At 44.0% G+C, this 21860-nt stretch overlaps 2 protein-coding genes across 2 annotated transcripts in view; one reads left to right on the top strand and one right to left on the bottom strand.

The window, feature by feature from the left end:
- RCAN2 (regulator of calcineurin 2) overlaps nt 1-21860 on the bottom strand; it is a 224102-nt gene that overhangs the window by 187098 nt on the left and 15144 nt on the right. The gene's annotated exons all lie outside the window — the stretch shown is intronic.
- Nucleotides 2321-4036, top strand: LOC117357192 (transcriptional activator protein Pur-alpha-like). The gene is made up of 2 exons (XM_033937566.1): nt 2321-2330; nt 3477-4036. The coding sequence occupies exons 1-2, from the start codon at nt 2321-2323 to the stop codon at nt 4034-4036; spliced, it is 570 nt and encodes a 189-aa protein (XP_033793457.1).

Here is a 21860-nt window from a genome sequence, read left to right as displayed (position 1 = left end):
TTTCAGCCTCCTGTATGCTTCCTCTCCTCCAGACCTCATTCCCTCCCCCAACTTTTTCTTTCTTTCTCTATGTCTGTCTTTCTCTGATTCCGTGCCCCATTTTTTGCTTTGTTTCTGGTTCCCTGTCCCCCCTCCTTCTTTCTTCCTTCCTCCGTGCCCCATTTTTTGCTTTTTTTTCTGGCTCCCTGTCCCCACCCCACCTTCTTTCTTTCTTTCTGCTTTCCTTCCTGCCCTCCCCCATGCCACCGCCGCCGCGGAATAGGCTGCTGCTGCCGCTTTCGGGAACAGGCCATCTCCCTACTTCTCTTCTGCACTGGGCCGACCAACTCTCGCCACCCGACGTCAATTCTAACATCGGAAAGGACTTTCCGGGCAGCCAGGCAGCGATTGGCTAGCCAGAACGTCCTCTCGACGTCAGAATTGATGTCGGGCCGCGAGAGTTGGTCGGCCCTGCAGGGAAGAGAAGCAGGGAGATCAAAGAACACGGTGCCGGCCTGATCCCCGATGGCAGCAGTGAGAAGGGAAGGGAAGCAGGTTCGGCACTCTAGGGAGAACAGTGGACCGCCCCCCCCTTGATACGCCACTGGAGCAGCAGCGTGTCTGGCCGGCTCATTCGTTCAAAGCCATGGGCGGCGGCTCCTTGCGAGATCCGTGCCTGCGTCTGAAGCCTCTCTGATGTTGTGACATCAGAGAGGCTTCTGATGCAGGAGTGGATAGCGCAAGGAGCCGCCAGCCCGCGGCTGTGAACGAATGAGCCGGCTGCTGCTCCAAAAGGAAGAGAATGATACCTCCAGAATGCGGGCCGCAAATAAAACCTGGAGAGCCACATGCGGCCCGCGGCCCGCGTGTTTGAGACCGCTGATGTAGACTGTCCATTACAATGCTGGCTCTTCCCACATCCATATGGTCTGGATTAGGACATTTTGAACTTGGATGGTTTTATAGTCAAAAATGACAAACAAAATTGGATGTTCTGGTAGCCAAGACATCTCTTCTTGAAGAACTCTATACCTCTGAGTGACTTTCAAACGTGACGGTTGCAATCCTGAAGTTTGGTTACCAATTTGAATGAGAAGACAGTTCTTTTATTTGAACTCTAATATTTTTCTGACTTCCACTAATATTTAACTATTAGTACCCCAGTGACATTATAAAGACATCTAAGTAGGCAATTTTCAAAAAAAAAAAAAAATATATATATATATATATATACTGTATATGAACGTCTTGCAGTGTTGCCAATTTTGAAAATAACCATTTCTCCACCTCCAGCTTTGGACGTCTTGTGGGAAACGTCCAAAGTCAGACTTAGACAACCTTTCGAAAACACCTCTTCAGGGCTCTATCTAGATTCTGGAATCTTGAAGTCACGAGCCCTAAATCTAGCAAGTGGATGTCATCATTGCACAATAACAGCGACTCCTTTCTCCAGGAGCTGTGAATACTGACTTTACAGCATCCTCAGCCCCAACATCCCAAAGGAAGACCTGATCCAGAAATGAAACTCAAGTCACACAGCATTGCCACTGAGTAACCAGGCCAGTCCATCATCACTTTATTCTATTTTGACTTATTTCTACATCATAGTGATGATAATTCTCTTTAGATCCAAGCTGCATTTACATCAAGGTGTCATCACCTTGACGTTGGTTTTCCCAGCCATAAAGTAAAAGCTTTCATAAGCTTTTCAGAATATTAACAAAGTTATTACAAAACAGATTTGGTAACACAGATCTATTTTGTAATAACAATACAAAGGCAGCTGAGGACATGTCTTGTTCTACTGTCACCCTTCCCAGCAGGATAAGAAGTTTCTTAGTGTTTGGCTTCAAGACAGAAATCAGGCCTACAGTACAACAATGAGCCCCTTGTGTATTACTGCTCAATTATAATAGCAGAAACATATTACAGGAACTGTATTTTAAAAGGTTCATTTTAAACACTTTTCACAGATAGCTCCTACTATCTTGTGCTTAGGGAGCTCTCAAAAGCTTTGTGGCTTAAGATGACATAAATCATCTTTTGATCTCCCTTATGACCACACCTACTGTGTCACTGCTAAAGTGATGATTGGAAAAAGAAATAGAACAAAAAAATAAAAAGCTCAGAAGGACATCATTTTCTTTTCAATTGGTATCCCACAGATTCCTACTCATTTTTTTCCCAAAATGTGTCCTTTTTTATTTTCTCTTCATTATGAGCCCAACTTTATATAAAAACACAGAGGAAACCATACAGTCTCTTAATATTCAGGTATGGAGGTTTAGAAATAGCAGAGTAAAAGGAAGGGACAGTTACCGTAATCAAAATATGGAAGAAAATGGGGAACAGTAAGAAAACTATATGCCATCTTTTTCTGACCATCTGAAAGGTTGTAAGCAGAGTGACCATAAATAACTTCATATCAAATGGACAGATTGAGACAGACTTGGTTAGGCCAACTAAATGCATAGAGTAAGTGTGTGTGTGTGTGTGTTGAAAAATTACACCTAAACACTGCTTTGTTTAATGGTGTGCCAAGCACAGATATAGTAGGCAGCTCCACTATAGTGCTACTAGAGTAATCCATGATGATACTCCTGGCAGAATTCTGTGCAAGAAGTGTGAAAATTCCACACAAAATCTTTGATAATTCCATGCAAAATATTTTAAAAGTCTGCCACATTTGCTTATAGTGTTTTGCATAGGAATTTCCCCATAATAAGGCCTGAAATTTATTTATTATTTTATTTATTTAAAAAATTTATGAATCGCTTAAATCTTCCTGCCTTTTCCTTTCTCAGGTTCCAGCTTCCTTAGTAGAGAATGATACATCCCGCTCCATCCCCTTCCCATTCCCGCAGGCTCTATCCCCATCTGTAAAAGCCTCCAATACATATGATTTTATATATAAATCTTTTGATTAAAGTATAAAAAGGGACAATATTCTGTATAACTGAAGTTTATAAATCACAAAAAGAGCCTTTCATTTCAATCTGGTTTTGGTACAACCTTCCCAAAGATTCTAAACTAAACTAAACCTTAAGTATGTATTCTATTGCTTGTGTTTGTACATCTGGAAAGATAATTTGATTGTCTTTCACACATGAGTGTAAAAGAGAACCAACAATGGGTAGTGGATTAAATGTTGAAAATGGTGCTTGATGAGTGGAGGAGTGGCCTAGTGTTTACAGCAGCTGCCTGAGCATCCTGAGGTTATGAGTTAAATTCCCACTGCAGCTCTTTGTGACTCTGGGCTAGTGCTGCCCGATTCACGATTCAAATCGATTCACCAATTCGAATCAGGTGAATCAATTTGAATTGATTCAATTAAAAAAAAAAATATCGGCCTCCCGATTCAATGGCTGACCCTTCCCCCATGCCTTCCTAAAGCAGGAGCTGCAGTGCTACCTCTTGCTGGCCGTCTGCTGCTGCTCCTGCTTGAGGGGAAAGGGTCTCCCCCAGTTTGCCCGCTCTTACCTCCTTAACGCTAATAGGGCAGGAGGCGGAGCAGGAGGAGTTCCTGGTGTGCGAGAACCGCAAGTACTACCTGGACTTGAAGGAGAACCAGCGTGGCCGCTTCCTGCGTGTCCGCCAGATGCTGAACTGCGGGCTGGGGCTGGGCACGGTGCAGGGACAGACTATCGCGCTGCCCGTGCAGGGCCTCATCGAGTTCCGCAACGCGCTGGCCAAGCTCATCGACGACTACAGCGTGGAAGAGGAGCCGGCCGAGCTGTTTGAGGGCACCTTGCTCACGATGGACAACAAGCGCTTCTTCTTCGACATGGGCACCAACAAGTACGGCGTATTTCTGCGCGTGAGCGAGGTGAAGCCCACCTACCGCAACTCCATCACGGTGCCACATAAAGTCTGGGCCAAGTTCGGCCACACGTTCTTTAAATATGCCAAGGACATGTGCAAGATACAGGACAAGCAGCACAAGAAGCGGCAGGCCAAGCAGCACGCGCCCCTGGGCCCACCCGCCTGCGGCCCCAGGCGACAACGACGAGGATTGAGAAGGAGCCAGTGCCCGCCTCGCACAGTAAGTAGCTGCTAAACCAAATACTCTTTTCAACAACTGAGTGGTTCTTGTCCCAAGTAACCAAAAACTTTTCTACACATTTAAGCTATTATTCTTCTTCAAGTGTTTGCAAGGGTCAGATTATTGCTGAATTCTATCTATATAGATATAGCTAGATATAGATATAGATAGAAAAAGATAAGTCCTTTTCATGTGAGCTAACATTTGACTTTAGCACAAAAAAAGATATTTTAGAACACGTCAACAAGATTTTTAGTTTTTCTTCTCATTTTGTTACCAAATTTCAACCTTACATGGAGATTACTCTACTATATTTTACACCCTATGCTTGTAATTAGAGATGTGTGCTTATATGTGTGTGTGTGCATGGTAGTGCTACCCAATTCACGATTCGAATCGATTCAATTAAAAAAAATATATCAGCCTCCCGATTCAATGGCCAACCCTTCCCCCATGCCTTCCTAAAGCAGGAGCTGCGCTGCTGCTCCTGCTTGAGGGGGCAGGGTTGGTCAAAAAGGCCTCCCCCAGCTTGCCCGCTCTTGCCTTCCCCAGCTTCCCTGCTCTTACCTCCTTAACGCTAATAGGGCAGCTTGCAGGCTCGCTGGTGTTATAGCGATCCCTGCAGCTGCCCGTGGTCCTCAGCGGCATGTTCTTCCTGCTACGTCCTGCCCCTGCTTTGATGTCAGGGGCAGGATTGTGGCAGAGAGAACGTGCCGCTGCGGACCATGGGCAGCTGCAGGGATCGTTATAACACCAGTGAGCCTGCAAGCTGCCCTATTAGCGTTAAGAAGGTAAGAGCGAGGAAGGTGCAGGCTTGCGGGGGGAGCAGGCGTTCATTCACGGCGGGCAGGGGGGAAGCAGGCCTTCAGGGCAGGGAGGCAGGCCTGTGCAGAGGGGGGAGGAGGAAGAGTTCCTTTGGCGGTGGGGAGGCAGGCCTGTGCAGAGGGAATTGCCTCATGTCGCATCCTTTTTTTAAAAGCCACAAAATACAGGAAATATTTTTCCCTCTGTCTTTTGAATGTTGGCACCAGTGTGTTAAACTCCTGAGATAGTGGAAGGTCATTTCTACCTTCACTGCCGTTTTTTGAGTACTAAAGCACAAACCCAAGAACACTGCGGAATGGGACCACTTACTGTATAACACAACATGGAAAACTGTAAAAAAATCTCTTAACAGATTTTTTTTTTATTATACTCTATACTGCAGCTGCATATAACAAAAGAACTGAGGAAAACAACACTTAGCTTTCATGCTTTGCTATATCCTGATCCGTTCCTTGGCAATTATATGTCCAGTTAGAAAGCCAGTAGAAGCCAATTCTTGAAGCTTGTAGAACCGTACTTCAGATCACATTCCCCATGTTGTTCAATAAGCAGTTCAGCAGAAGAGTTACAGTTCAAAACCCCCAAATTGTAAAAATCTCTTCACAAGAATGCAGTTCCAAAGAGATTTCTATAATTTTCCCAGTTGTGTGATTGAGTTATATACTCATATAGTATGTAAACTGGGTTGTTGTAGTACAATCTGCTCTCCCTTGTAGGGGGAGTGTTTTAATGTTCTATTTTTTTCCAGTCTAATTAAGAAAGAAGCCAATGATAAGAAGGATGTCTATTTTTATTTGTACTATGCAGAAGCTGCGCTGTGGTTCTGAGACCACTGTTAAAGTTTTGAGGCTCCCATTATTTACTGAACTCTGTGCTGAGTTTTACCCTATCATGCTATCAGGGATTTATATTACAGTACATTTTTAGACCGCAAAACCTTCCAGATCGATGCAGTTTACATAACCAAGAAACTGAAGAACCATCATGGATGTTAGTTCTGTTAGAATCTTACAAATAAAGTAGATTTTTAACAAACACTTGTTTTGTGGTAAACTTAAGTCTGTCATGGAGAAGGGATACTGCTTAGGATCCATGTTTCAAGTCATTAAAAAGATGTCCCCTGTTAGGGCATCTTATACTGTGTACAGAGCTATATATAGTCATGTGAAAAAGTTAGGACACCGCATGAAATATTCAGTTCTTTCTAAAGAAATGATCACATATCGATGTCAAATTTTTTTTAATTTTATTTATCTTTGGAAAAGAAAGTGATGTAATTGAGGTAAACAACAAAAGTTTTCCTTGATTTACTCATGAAACAAAAGATATCCACAAAAATGTGTATTCTAACTGAGGAATAAATTAGGCCACCCCCACATATCCTCCCACTTAAAGTGGATCAAATCACATACAGCTGTATCACATCAGGTGCACATGATTAGAACATCATTACTCAGCATTTTGAAGGAGGTTTGCCCTACTTAAACTTCAAAAGTCTTGCACACTAAAAAATCACAGAGTCACAAAAACAGTCTAGTTCAACTATTCATAAAGAATATCCTTATTGAGGACCGTAAGGGGTATCAGACAACCCGACAAACAGCATAGTTTGAAGGGAGAACTTCTTTATTTGCCCCTCGGAACCTCCTCCTCCGTTTTATCGTTTTTACTTTGCTTATTGCATTATAAGTTATTTTTTGTCAATGTGAATTATCTTATCGTTTCATATGAACATATATAAGGTTACTTAGCTTTCAGCATTTAGCTTAAGATCAATCCTCTGAACGCCAACGCGTTTCGGATGTCTTTGTCAAGGCGACATGGGGAGCTGAAAAACCAAGGATGACCATTTGTCTACAGACTCTAGCTCCACTAGCAGTGGCGGAGGCCCCTCAGGGATAAGGGGACAACGTGGCCAGGGGGGTTTTCAGCCACGAGGACCCAGAGGCAGACAAAAGGGCCGAGGGTCAAGAAGAGTGGGATTTCAGGGTCAGCAACAGGGATATGTTCAGGGCCCGCAGACGAGGTCTCAGTTTCGGACCAATCAGCCATAGTTAACCTCACTGGGACAGAGCTCAGCCCAATACAGGAAACAGTTTTAAATCTGGGACTGGGCTTTGTTCCAACTGCCCGATATGAGGCGTTTAACACTCGGTTATCTATATACAGTTTGCTTCGGAAGTTGCATCTGAAGACATTTTTTCAAGATCATCAGCCTGTGAATGATGGGACGCTGATTTCTAATAAATCTAATTGGTGCCCTGCATCCCCGTTGCACCCGAATTTGATTACTTTTCGTGATCTAGTGATGTCTGAAGTGGAACAAATGGAAGAACAAGTAGCCCATATGTCTCCTCAGTTCAATATGACTTATGCCGAATGGAGTGCCTTGCAGGAATTACGGGATGAGACTTTGGTCATATTTTCCTGAGCTGATAAAGGAGGAGCCATCGTGTTATGGTCCAAAGAACAATATTTAAGAGAGGCCCATCGGCAATTAGATGACACACTTTTTTACCAACAGTTATCGGAAGATCCAGCTATTGAACTAAAATGTACTATTTCAAAATTGATCTCTAAGGCATTTAAACTGAAAATGATCACCTCAAAAGAAGCAGCTTTCCTTAATCCCAGTTTCTATGTTATTCCTATCATCTACTTTCTCCCGAAAATTCACAAAAATCTACTTAACCCCCCTGGACGCCCCATTGTATCGATACGTAACTCTCCTTTAGAGCCTTTGTCCAAATTTTTGGATATTTTTTTGAAGAAGCAGGTCTCCTCAATCAAATCTTTTATTAAAGATACGACCCATATGCTCAGGATAATAGCTGAGATGGATGCTTATGAACCTCACTGGATACTGGTTACATTGGACGTAACGGCTTTATACACCATGATCCCCATGGACAGTGCCCTTGCTCTAATAAGACGTATCTGTATGGAACAAACCATCAGACCTCATCTATCTTTAGATATTTTGATGGAAATGGCCACCTTGGTGTTAACCAAAAGTTATTTTTGGTTCCACAATGATTTCTACTTGCAGAAGCATGGCATTGCCATGGGAGCGTCTTTAGCCCCCTCCTTAGCAGCTTTGTTCATGGCAGATTTGGAGGAGAGCCGGATTTACCCTTTACCAGGCTTCAAAAATGTTAAAATCTGGAGGAGGTTCCTCGATGATATATTTTGCATATGGACTTCAACTGAGGAAGAGCTGACAATATTCATAGAGGAGTTGAATAGGTTGGATAATAACATCAAATTCACAGCCGCTATAAAACATCAGGAGATTCCGTTTTTGGATATTCTGGTTATGAAGGGGACGACTCATCTTCAAACCTCTTTGTATAGAAAAGAGACTGGCCGCAATAGCCTCTTGCGGTTTCATAGTTTCCACCCTGAGAACCTGAAAAGAAGCTTACCTATTAGCCAGTTTTTGAGGCTGAGAAGGATTTGCCACTCTTTAGATGATTTTCGCTCTCAAGCAAAACAGATGAAAACTAGATTTTACCAACGTGGCTATCCTTATGCCACTGTTAAACAAGCTTACAAAAGAGCTAAAAATGCTCATAGAGAGTGGTTGTTGCAGGATATGAGTAGGGACGATAACTCCCTTGATACGGTGGCCTTTGTTCAGGAGTTTTCTACCCTTGCCCACCGGGTTTCAAAAATTGTGAAGAAGCACTGGCATATCCCTAGGTTGGTCATTCCCACTCTCGATGATCAACCGTTATGTTCATACCGAAGAAGAAGAAACCTGGGTGAAATGTTAAATCACCATAAACTTCAGGAGAGAACGTTACTCATCAGTGGGAATCACCTACCTTGTGGTCAATGCCAGTGGTGTGCGTACACTATCCCGGGGGAATGTTGGACTCATCCCAGTACCGGGGCCATATATAAGACCAAATATAACACCACATGTAATTCGGATAACGTTATTTACGTTATTCAATGCCCCTGTCCCAAGCTGTATGTGGGCAGAACAACTCGCCCCATACGGGTCCGTTTGACCGAGCATAAATCTAGAGTGCACACTCATACTGAATCTTCTCCGCTGGCCCGTCATTGGATTAGCTGCGGTCATACCCTTAAAGATCTTAAATGGCGTATTATGGACCGTATTAATGTAGGGTGGGAGGGTGGGAACACTGTCCGGAGGCTCAACCATTGTGAGCTCCGGTGGATGTTCATACTAGACTCGATGTCCCCTAAGGGGTTAAACAAATCTTCGGACTGGTTAGCCCAAGCTGACCTTTAAGTCTGGCTTTAGGGTTTAAATTGTCTCCTTAAATAGGTTAAGAGGTAGCTCTGGTTTAAAGAGGTTCTTTTCTCTTTAAATGTCATGAGGTAATGTAGTTTGTGTCCCCGGATATGTCGTCATTTGGGAGGGGTATTTAAATCCCAGAGTCAGAATGCCGCGGCTTGCTTTTCTAGCCGGTTGGCGGTACGCTGTGCATGTTTGCTATGAATGTAAGTAATGTTGAATAATGGGTGGGTTTGGGCCGTCCTAAAATATTAAAAAATTTTAAAAAACTTGTTAATAGTTTGGTCGGAGGCTTTAACCCTAATGATTTGTTTCTTAGCTCCCCATGTCGCCTTGACAAAGACATCCGAAACGCGTTGGCGTTCAGGGGATTGATCTTAAGCTAAATGCTGAAAGCTAAGTAACCTTATATATGTTCATATGAAACGATAAGATAATTCACATTGACAAAAAATAACTTATAATGCAATAAGCAAAGTAAAAACGATAAAACGGAGGAGGAGGTTCCGAGGGGCAAATGAAGAAGTTCTCCCTTCAAACTATGCTGTTTGTCGGGTTGTCTGATACCCCTTACGGTCCTCAATAAGGATATTCTTCATGAATAGTTGAACTAGACTGTTTTTGTGACTCTGTGATTTTTTAGTGTGCAAGACTTTTGAGATTATCTATTAAAGGACTATCTACTTAAACTTCAGACATTTAGTTTGGTGTGCTCATGATTCCTGCAGTGAGAGAGAATACCATGGTGAAATCAAAAGAGCTGTCTGAGGCCTTCAGAAAGAAGATTGTAGCAGCTTATAAGGCTGGTAAGGAATTTAAAAAGATCTCATCAGAATTTGACATTAGCCATTCCACGGTCCGAAAAATAGTGTACAAGCGGAGGACTTTCCAAACAGCTGCCAACATGCCCAGGTTTGGCCATCCAAGCAAGTTAACCCCTAAAATGTCATCACGGGACCTACAGCAGGCTCTTGCTACTGTTGATGTGAAAGTGCATGCCTCTACAATCAGAAAGAGACCTCACAAATTTAACTTGCATGGGAGGTGTGCAAGAAGGAAATCTTTGTTCTCTAAGAGAAAAATCAAGGCCAGACTGAAGTTTGCCAGAGAAAACGTAGACAAACACCAGGACTTCTGGAATAATGTTCTATAGACAGATGAGTCTAAAATTGAATTATTTGGACATCTGAAAAGAGGACATGTTTGGCGTACACCAAATAAAGCATTCCAAGAAAAGAACTGCATACCAACTGTGAAGCATGGGGGTGGAAGTGTCATGGTTTGGGGATGCTTTGCTGCAGAAAGAACTGGCCAGCTCACTATCATAGAATACACCATGAATTCTACAGTGTATCAGAGGGAGCTTCAGGAACATAAGAAGTTGCCTCCGCTGGGTCAGACCATAGGTCCATCGTGCCCAGGAGTCTGCTCCCGCGGCGGCCCATCAGGTCCATGACCTGTAAGGTGATCCTTTGCCTAAAACCCTTCAATCCCCTTTATCCCTCTAGCTATACCCTTACATACCTCTATCTGTATCCCTCAATCCCCGCATCCATCAGGAATTTATCCAATCCTTCTTTGAAACCCCGTAATGTACTCTGTCCTATCACAACCTCCGGAAGCGCATTCCCGGTGTCCACCACTCTCTGAGTGAAAAAGAACTTCCTAGCATTGGTTCTAAACCTGTCCCCTTTCAATTTCTCCAAGACCATCTGTAAGAAAATTAAAGCTGAAGCGGAACTGGACCCTGCAACACAATGACTCATACCAATATGGGTTGCTAAGACTCCTGGGCCAATCAGAGCCTTAGGCCCCTTCCTGAACGCATTGGGGAGAGGCCTAAGGCTCTGATTGGCCCAGAAGCCTAAAGCCCCTCCTAAGCAATCTGGGCCAATCTGAGCCCTAGACTCCTCCCCAGCATATCCCAGGATGTGCCAGGGAGGGGAAGGCCCGCCATTTTTCAAGAGGCGAGCCTGATGGCTGGAGGGGGAAGGCATCCCTCCAGTCAGACTTTGAAAACAAGGTAAGAGGTCAGGGGGTCATTGGAGGAACAGGGTGGATTGGGGGCACAAGGTAGAAGCAGAAGTGGGCATCTCTCCCACAGCTGGGGGGTGTCAGGGTTATTGTGTGGCAGTGGGAAGGAGTGGGTATCTCTCCTGCTACCGGAGAGGGGTGTCGGTGGTGGATGTGCGTATATCTCCAGCTGCCATAAGGGTTCTATGGGTTGTTGTATGGCAGCAAGAGGGAGTGGGCATCTCTCCCACTGCTGGGGGGGGATTGCTTGACATTGGCAGCAGGAGAGAGTGGGCATATATCCCAACTGTTGATTTTTGATTTGGGTGGGTTTTTTTTGCACATGTGCCAATTGCTATCACTAGCGATCGGCATGTGCTGACTCTCCATGAACCTCATTTGCATGTGCATTTTTTAAAGAATGACTTGCCTCGAATGTCTGTGGAAGGAGGAGTGCCTAATTCCTCCTGCCACCACTGAGACATCCCTCAGCAGGAGGGATGCCACTGGCCCCATCATCCCCTGCCACCCCCGAATGCCCCCCATACCTTTCTCTGATGGTTGGCAAGAGGGATGCCCACTCCATCCTGCCAGCAGGTCCACCTCCACAGAATGGCGGGCTTTCCTCTTCCCAGTGCATCCTGACATGCACCAAGGAGAGACCCAAAGCCCTGACTGGCCCAGGTGCCTAAGGCCCCTCCAACCGGAGTCTTAGGTCTCTTTCCCAGTGCATTCTGGGATACACTGGGAGTGGTCTAAGATTCCGATTGGCCAGATCCTTTAGGCCACTCCCATGGATGGTTATTTTACTGTATGTGTATTGCTGTGGACCCTGGCATCTGGTAACTATGATTTGGATTATTATTCCCAATGTGTATCACTTTGTATTTGTCCTCATTAAGCACATGAAAAAGGTACTTGATATCTTCCAATTACAAAAAGCAGCAGACGTCTGCCCAGGGGGAAAACAAAGGTTGCCACAAATAAAAGAAAAATGCTGTCTCCTACAGACCCACTTCCAGGTCACTGCTGCTGAAGATAACAAATGGAAGACTTTTAAGAGCCTAGAAACAAGAAGGCCCATAGTATGCAAATAACAGCTAAAATGAATCCCACCTAACAACTTCAGTTTCAAAGAAGGGATAAAAAAAATTCCTGGGCTTCTCTATACCAATCGCCAACATGACACATAGCTACTGCCACAGTTAGGTATCTCAAATTTTAAAAACCCAGCCCTCCATTTTGCCTAGAAATCTGAAGAGCCAAGTACAAAAGCCTCACACTCTTGTCTTGCCGGAGATACATCTGCATCACCCTGATCAATCTCCTTTCATCCTTAGTTTTAAGAAATAAGGGGAGCATCTGGAATAAGTATAGCCAACGTGACACCATTACCATTACCATCTAATATAATAAAATGCTAGGCCGCGCATGCGCACTCAAAAGTCGTGTTCCCTGATCCGTCGCAGACATGAGAGTGCGAATGCGCGCCCCCGGCGCGTCAGAGGGGACGGGGTATCGAAGCGCGAGCGAGCTGCGGAAGTGGTGGTGGTAGCGGCCTCAGGTATGTGTTTGATATTAGGATGGTGGGGTGGGGAGGCCTGAGAGCAAGCGTGCGCGCACAGGGAGGAGACGGGGAGAGACGCGCTGGACTGGCAGGGGGTAGGAGAAGCGGAAGAGGAGAGACCAGTCTCCAAATGCGTGTGAAAAGAGGGGGGCTCTTGGAGTGTGAGGCCAGCGGAAGACGTGTGACACTCCCCTTGTGCTTCCCTCCCCCTTCTCCCCCGCAGAACAACTTCCGAGGGAAAACACAGTGCGACTCATTGAGTTCAGTAGATTTAACCTGCTGGACTTAGCTGATGCAGCATAAACAACAACCTCACCTTCTCCTCAAATTGACAGTGCTCATTCACTACCCAAATACCTCCCTTCACACTCATCCAGTATGCTTCCGACCCAGACTCCTCCCCTCCTCCCACTAGACATTTATTACTCGCCAATGTCTTAGCAAACTCACTAATCATTCCTTACTGCCTCTCCCACTAATTAATGTTCCCACTAACCAAATTCCGTTCCTCTCTCCATCTGATTCACACTCTCCCAATCCCTCCATCCACACTTACTTTCCAACCACTACTCCTGATCAGACACTCTCTCTCAGCATGACCCAGATTCTCTACTGCCCTGGCTCCATGTGACACACACACTTCAAAACTGTTTCCCATCCTCGACTGCTGTGACATTCACTCAATTGCTCTTTCCTTCCACTGCTCTGACAGACACCAAAACTATCTCCCTCCTCCCATCCAATTCATTTGTTTCCCAACTTCTCCCTCAGTGACCACTTTCAAACCTCTATCCTCACCCATAAACATCCCTTTTTTTACTGTATCTCCCCAACTGCCCTGCTCCCATTCCACCCCCAATCTGGCACACTTACTCACCCGACTGCCACCTTTCCTAGAATTCAGCACACTCAATTCCAAGCCACTTCACTCCTCCTCACGGATCTGACACAACTGCACAGGAAAATGGAGGGGGGGAAAGAAATGCTGCTGCATATGGGAGATAAATGCTGCATAGGGGGCAGGAAGAGAGACAAATAGAAAGAAAGACAAATAATAGGAGGGAGGGAGGGAGACAGAAAGAAAAGAAGAAAGACACAAGGGCAGGGAGTGAGACAGAAAGAAAGAAAGGCAGACATACATATATTCTAGCACCCGTTAATGTAACGGGCTTAAAGACTAGTATTAAATAAATGTATACATCCTAAAAGAGATAATGGATAAGCTCTCCACAAATTTAGTTTTATTTGAGTCTCATGTAATAAAAGTTATACATTAAGAACATACAGGCGAGACAGCTTAACTGGGATGGGGACCACCAGGTATTTAAATGAGGTATCTACCCACTACAAAGGGAAAGGACCACTCCAAAGCAGACGTACCTCTAGCAACAGAGGCATAGCCTTGGACTTCATCAAGTTCAAAGTGAATCCCAAGAGAATGCCATAAGCAGATATCATAGAGAGTAAATGTAGGAGAGGTCACTGTGAATCAGTCAACACGCATGGAATATTGTCTGCATAGGCCATCACTTTAATATTAAGTGCTGAAAATATTACCCCAGAAATCTCCCTGCAGCATTCAAAACACGTACCAGGGGTTCCAATGATAAAACAAACAGTAAACGCCCTGTTGCGTCCCTCATGAAATAGGAAAGATACCAATGTGTATCCTATTCACCATCACAAAAGCTCTTGCTGCAAAGTATAATGAACGCACCACTTCCAAGAACCAGCCCTGAAACCCCATACGTTGTAAAGTAAACAAGAATGTCCAGCTAACTTTATTTTGACAATTTGCAATGGCTAAGAGGAACTTACACACATTACAGATTGAATGCCTTCCCCAAACAAAGCCCACTTGCTTCCCCCCCCCCCCCAATATTATTTGTGGGAGTATGGTAGCCAGCCTGGACAAACCCAACAGGATCTTGATAACTATATTTATTAAGGAGATGGGCCTATAAGATGACATCAGCTCCACTGGCACCCCTGGCTTTGGTAATAAGGTAATCAGTGCCACATTTTCATGTACTAGAAAAGAGCCATTCACAATCATTTCATTACAATAAGCTTGCAAAGCATGCAAGATAGAAGCTTGCAGAGGTTTATAGAACTCGCCTGAAAACCTATCAGGCTCTGAAGCTGATACTAATTTCAAGGAATGTACAGCCTGCTGCATTTCTTTTCCTATGATGCCCACATACCTGACCTAGATACTCATTTATGTCCATGATCTTACTAGGCAGGTTCACTGTAAAAAGGGATTGGAAATAATGGACAAACAAATTAGCTATGTCCTTTGGGTGGTTAGTTACTTATCCATTTGAATCTTGCAATGAAGATATAATCCTACACCCTCCCCATGCTTTAACTACTTGGGCTAACAGCCTTCCTGTCTTGTTGCTATATCTGTAAAATTTCCCTCAGCAATATAGAAGCATGTAGATAGTACGTTTATATATAAGGGAGTCCAGTGCAACCTGAATAGCTTGCAGAATCTCCTTATTATTTATTTAATTCATTTTCTATTCTATTATCCCCAAAGAGCTCAGAATGAGTTATTACATTATTCCAGTACAAGTTTACAATACAAGTTTTTATCCTAACCTGACACATACTAGGAGTCTAATATTAATATACAGTTTACCAGTTACAATTAGCCATAGTTATCCTTACAGTACAAGATTTTCAGTACAAGTTTTATTTGACACACAGATAGTTTACATGTTAGATCTGCCGTAGTTACAATGCAAGATTTTACAATACAAGTTTTCCTTATGTGACACATACTGGGGTTCTGGTATCAATATACATTTCTTTGTAGTCCATCAGTCAAGGGTAGGGGTTTAGGTGAAGAGGTATGCTTTTATTGCTCTTCTAAAGCTGAGGAGACTTTCAAGGATCCGATCTGCGGGGGAGTTGATTCCAGTAGCTCGGTATGAAGTGGAAATAGGATTGTCGGTTGGCAGTTTGCAGTCAAAGGGCATGACCAGGGGGTATTTTGAGGCATATTTCATCCCGAGAGCAGAGGGACCGGTTCAGCACATATGGAGGAAGCTTAGCCGTCATATAGCCCGGTGCCATGTCGTATAAGGATTTGAACGCTAGCATCAGGCCCTTGATGACACAACGTTTGGATATGGGTAGCCAGTGAGCCGATGCTAGAGCCTGGGAGACAGGGTCACGGGCACTGAGGTTTTTTAGAAGCCTGATCTCCACGTTTTTAATACGCTGTAGGTGTTGTACATTCTTCGCTGTGAGACCGTTGAATAGCACATTGCAGTAATCCATGCGGGAAAGTACTAAGACATAGAGTGGTTGGGCAAAGTCGGACTCTGAAAAGTAGTTCATTATTTTTCAAAGTTAGTAACATAGTAGATGACAGCAGATAAAGAGCCAAATAGTCCATCTAGTCTGCCCAACCTGATTCAATCTAAAAATCTGTTGGGTTTTTTTTTCTTCTTCTTCTTATCTATTTCTGGGCAAGAATCCAAAGCTCTGCCTGGCACTGTTCTTAAATTCCAACTACTAAAGTCTCCATCAAAGCTTACTCCAGTCCATCTACACCATCCCAGCCATTGAAGTCCTCCTCAACCCATCCTCCACCAAACAGCCATATACAGACACAGACCGTGCAAGTCTGCGCAGAACTGGCCTTAGTTCTTCAATATTTACTATTATTTTCTGATTCTAGATCCTTTGTGCTCATCCCATGCTTTTTTGAACTCCGTCATCATTTACATCTCCACCACCTCTCTCAGGAGCACATTCCAGGCATCCACTATCCTCTCCGTAAAGAATTTCCTTACACTGCTCTTAAGTCTACCACCCTTCGACCACCTCAAATTATGTCCTCTGGTTTTACCATTTTCCTCTCTCTGGAAAAGAGTTTGTTCTATGTTAATACCTTTCAAGTATTTGAACATTTGAATCATATCTCTCCTGTTGTCGCAGGTAGTAAAATGAGGAAGATACCACCTGAGAGATATAGTTGGAAAGCAGCAGGTTTACTCCTAGGAATACTCCTTGATTGCAACCTGTTGCTTTCCAACCATCTCTCTCAGTTGGTGAATATTCCTAGGCTGTGCACTTGGTTTTTCGCATTGAGTAGTCAAGTCCCAGTGCAGCGAGGGATGGGCGAGGGTGCAGCATTCTTTGCAGATCCAAAGGAATTCCATCTTGGAGGCATTTAGTTGTAATTTGTTGACGGACAACCAGTTTTTGATTTCTAAGAGGCAGGTTAGGAGTTTCGCAATCTGGGCGTCACGGGCTTCTCCTAGCAGTAGGTACAGTTGGATGTCATCCGCGAAGGAGTGAATCTGTATTTGATATTGACAGGCTATGTCTAAGACAGGTCTAACATAGAGATTGAATAATAGGGGGAGGATAGCAGAGATCCTTGCAGAACACCATATTTGATCAGTTTCAGTTTCAATAACATGTCATTGAGCAAAGCGCTTTGGGATCTGTTATTCAAGAAAGAGGAGAACCACTGTAGCACAATGTCTCTGATTCCAATTTCAGAGAGCCGCTCAATGAGGAGAGGATGGTCAAGTGTCGAAAACCGCGCTGAGATCCAGCAGCACCAGAAGGACATCATTGCCCTTGTCCATGAGTTTCCAGCAGTCATCAATGATTTTTTGGACGGTTTCAGTACTGTGGAATTTCCTGAATTCCGATTGGAAATCGGATAGGGTGCCATGTTCATCAGTTAAGGAGTGTAATTGGGTTAGCATTGTTTTTTCCAGGGTCCTGGAGAAGAAGGGTAGGTTGGAGACAGGTCTAAAGAGATGTATGTGATGACCAATTTGCTAAGGACAGATAGTAGGTCATCTAAGACGGGCATTGGAGAGTGCAGTGCTCTGTATATCAAGGGGAAAGTTAGGGCTCTGTTGTGACCCACTGAGAAGATAAGACATTCTAGCGCGTCTAGTGTGACAGTGTCTATCAGTCTTGGGTTGAGGTTGGACTTAATGATGGCAGTTATACCTCCCCCTCTTGTATCGGTGCGTGAGCAAGCTATTACTTGGTATCCTGGAGGGCACAGCATACCCAGGGTAGTTCAATCATTGTCTTTAATCAATGTTTCAATAATTAGGAAGATGTCTCATTGTCTGTGAGGAGGTCATTTAGTATAGTATATTTGTTGTTTACAGACCTTGCATTTGCCAGTGCTATTTTGAGGTTATTGAGTGGGGGTGATGGGGATAGGCTTAAAGTATCGGAGCCTGTGTGGTAAGGATTTCCTGTGGGGAAGGTGACAGAGGTCACCATATCTACCCTAGCCTGTAATCACTATGAATGGAGAATACATGCTGGCAAGGAGAGTAATTAGTAGAGGGGGTTCCATACTTTATAAAATTTCTCTTAGCCTGTTTAGGCTGCGCCTCTAAAGATAAAATATCCTGTGCTATCTGCTTTTTTCTAGCACTTGTATAGGCAATCATATAACTCCGCATCATAGTTTTAGCTGTGGACAAAATAATAATGGCTATATATACCGCCTATCAACAAAGGTTCCAAGAGGAAAAAGAACAAGTAACCGGCGTGGCTCACTGTAGCAGTGAAGGAAACGATCAAAGACAAGAAGACTTCGTTTAAGGAACGGAAAAGGACTAAAACGGACGAGAACTGGAAAAGCACAAACAACATCAAAGCAAGTGCCATAAGGCGGTAAGAGAAGCCAAAAGGGACAACGAGAAAAAAATAGCCATGGGGGCAAAAAAATTTTAAGCCTTTCTTTCAATATATTAAGGGAAAACGACTCGTGAAGGAAGCAGTGGGGCCGTTAGATGACCATGGAATAAAGGGAGTACTAAAGGAGGACAAAGCCATCGCCGACAAACTGAACACATTTTTTGCATCTGTATTTACCGAAGAGGATATATCCAGTATACCAGAAGCCAACAGGATATACACAGGAAGTGAAGACAGGAAACTGACATGGTCGACGATCAGTCTAGAAGAGGTATGCAGACAGATTGATAGGCTTAAAAGCGATAAATCCCCGGGACCGGACGGCATCCACCCAAGGGTAATCAAGGAACTGAAAGGAATTATAGCTGAACTGCTTCAACTAATAGCCAATCTGTCGATCAAATCAGGAAACATTCCGGAAGACTGGAAAGTGGCGAACATTATACTGATCTTCAAGAAAGGTTCTAGGGGGATCCGGGAAACTACAGACCAGTGAGTCTGACTTCAGTACCGGGAAAGATGGTAGAGGAGCTGATAAAGGACCGCATCATCGATCACCTTGACGGACACAAACTGCTGGGGACTATCCAGCACGGATTCAGCAAAGGAAGATCTTGCTTGACAAACTTACTGCACTTCTTTGAGGGAGTAAATAGGTAGATAGACAAGGGTGACCTGGTTGACATTTTCAGAAGACTTTCGACAAGGTCCCACATGAACGTCTACTTCGAAAAATTGCGAGCCATGGAATAGAGGGTGATATACTCATGTGAATTAAAAATTGGTTGGCGGATAGGAAACAGAGAGTGGGGATAATGGACAATGCTCGGACTGGAAAAGCGTCACGAGTGGGGTGCCGCAGGGTTTGGTGCTTGGGCCTGTGCTCTTCAACATTTTTATAAATTACCTAGAAATTGGCACGACAAGTGAGGTGATTAAATTTGTGGACGATACAAAGTTATTCAGAGTAGTGAGGAACCAGTGTTCCCTCTAAGCTGCGCTGGCGTGCGCTGGCGCACAAAATATTGCCTCGCAGCGCACAATGTCACGTCACAGTGCACGGCGTACGGAGATGGCAGGCCGCGGCGAGAGGAGAATCGGGCGAGTTGGCGCTGGCGCCCGATATTTTTAGCGCACGGGGAAAAAATTTTGCTCACACCACCCGCCCGCTTAGAGGGAGCACTGGTGAGGACACAGGATTGCGAAGACCTACGAGACATAAACACACTCGAGGAATGGGCCACGAAATGGCAAATGAGGTTCAACATGGATAAGTGCAAGGTGATGCATGTTGGTAACAAAAATCATATGCACGAATACAGGATGTCCAATGCTGTAATCGGAGAGAGCCTCCAGGAAAGAGACTTGGGAGTACTTGTAAACAAGTCAATGAAACCGTCCGCACAATGTGTGGCGGCGGCAAAAAGGGCAAACAGAATGCTAGAAATGATTAAGAAGGGGGATCACAAATAGATCTGAAAAGGTTATCATGCCGTTGTACTAGGACATAGTACGCCCCCCACCTGGAATACTGCGTCCAGCACTGGTCGCCATACATGAAAAAGGACATAGTACTACTCGAAAGGGTCCAGAAAAGAGCGACAATAATATTTAAGGGACTGGAGGAGTTGCCATACAATGAGAGGTTAGAGAAACTGGGCCTCCTTTGAAAAGAGGAGACTGAGAGGGGGCATGATCGAAACATTTAAGATATTGAAGGTAAAGAAAGAGAAATTGTTCACCCTCTCCAAGGTGAAGAGAACCAGAGGGCACTCACTAAATTAAAAGAGAATAGATTCCGTACAAATGTAAGGAAGTTCTTCTTCACCCAGAGAGTGGTAGAAATCTGGAACGCTTTTCAAGTGGCTGTTATAGGGGAAAGCACCCTTCAGGGATTCAAGAAACAGTTGGATAAGTTCCTGATGGAACAGAACATACGCAAGTAAGGTTAGACAATGGACCACTGGTCTGACCCAGCAGTAGCAAATCTTATGTTGGGCATGCTGACCATTATAGTGCACAGAGTCTTCCCATTTATCTTATAAATACTTTTAAAGTGCGGGTCTCCATGTAGATAAGCCGTTAATCTCTAGCCTGTTTGGGGCCAATCCTGATCCAAGGATTCTAAATCCGCCCATATCAAGCATTGGTCTGAAAATCTGTAATCTCCCCAGGGCCTATGGTTGCAGCAGATACTGATGGAGATAATATTTGGCTGATAAAAATGTAATCTAATCTAGGTGCCATAAGCCTGAGAGAAGTGGGTGTAGTCTCTCTCCCTGGGGTGAAGCACTCTGCATGCATTCACTGTAACGATGAGACAAAGGAATCTAGCACTATTGTACCACCTCTACCCCTCTCCCTCTAGTCCCTGTCTAGAACAATCATGCATGGGATCCATTACCAAATTCATATCCCCTGTTATAAGATTCTTATTATGATAGGGATGGCATATAGTGAGTAAGTTCTTGTAAAAATTCATCTAGTTGATTAGGGTCGTATACCACCAAAAAAATAAACTCTACCACCTTCAACCAGAGTTTGAACAAAATGCATCTCTCTGCTTCATCCTTAGCTAATAATTTGGCTCTACACTGCAGTGCCTTGTAAATCTGAACCGCTACTACTCCTCTCCTACTACCTAAGGAAGAATAATATAAGTTTCCAACCCAATTTATCTTCAGCTTCTGATGTTCTGCATCTGATAGCCTAGTTTCTTGCAACAGGCAATATAGCCACATTGTGACTTTGTAAGGCTGCCAAAATCTTGCAGCGCTTTATGGGGGACAAAATTCATCCCACATTCCAGGAGATAATACAATCACTGGAACCCCTCAGGACACCCCACCTTCATCGAGGACTCTCAGACTGCGCCAGATTAAACCAAGGCAAGTGTGTCCAGCCTTCATCCCTACCTCTACCTCTACAACACTACTCAATAAAAATAGGACACTATATTTTGCACTAGAAAGCAAAATCAATGTAGACTCTCGATAATCATAAAAGGAAATGGATACAATTGTTGCAAAACACTCACCATCTAATCTGTCTCCCCTGACCCTCCCATCACTCATCACTCAATTGTTACAAAACACTCACCATCTCATCTGTCTCCCCTGACCCTCCCTTCGCCCCACCATTCATTCCCCCACCAAAAAACCATCTAATACCCAAATTCACTTATACCCATACAACCCACCAACCTTCCCTGCACCCATATGCAGGAAAGCAGGAACTTTATGATGCAAGGTACCTGAACCAATATGGTGAATTAACAACTGAGAGAACACTGGATGGAATACAAAATTAATACTTTTAAATTAACTTATTACTCATACTAGTAAATATAATTTGAAATCTGGACAGATATAAAGGAAATAACCACACTACCCCACTAATTGCCATAAATTCTCAAGAGTCAAATGAGGTCTCTGGTGAGGTTAGCTGTTGCACATAGCTCTTGATGT

Source organism: Geotrypetes seraphini, chromosome 3 (assembly GCF_902459505.1).
Source record: "Geotrypetes seraphini chromosome 3, aGeoSer1.1, whole genome shotgun sequence".
NCBI lineage: Eukaryota > Metazoa > Chordata > Amphibia > Gymnophiona > Dermophiidae > Geotrypetes > Geotrypetes seraphini.
The sequence above is the reverse complement of the archived record's forward strand: the minus strand, read 5'-3'. Positions and strand labels throughout refer to the sequence as shown.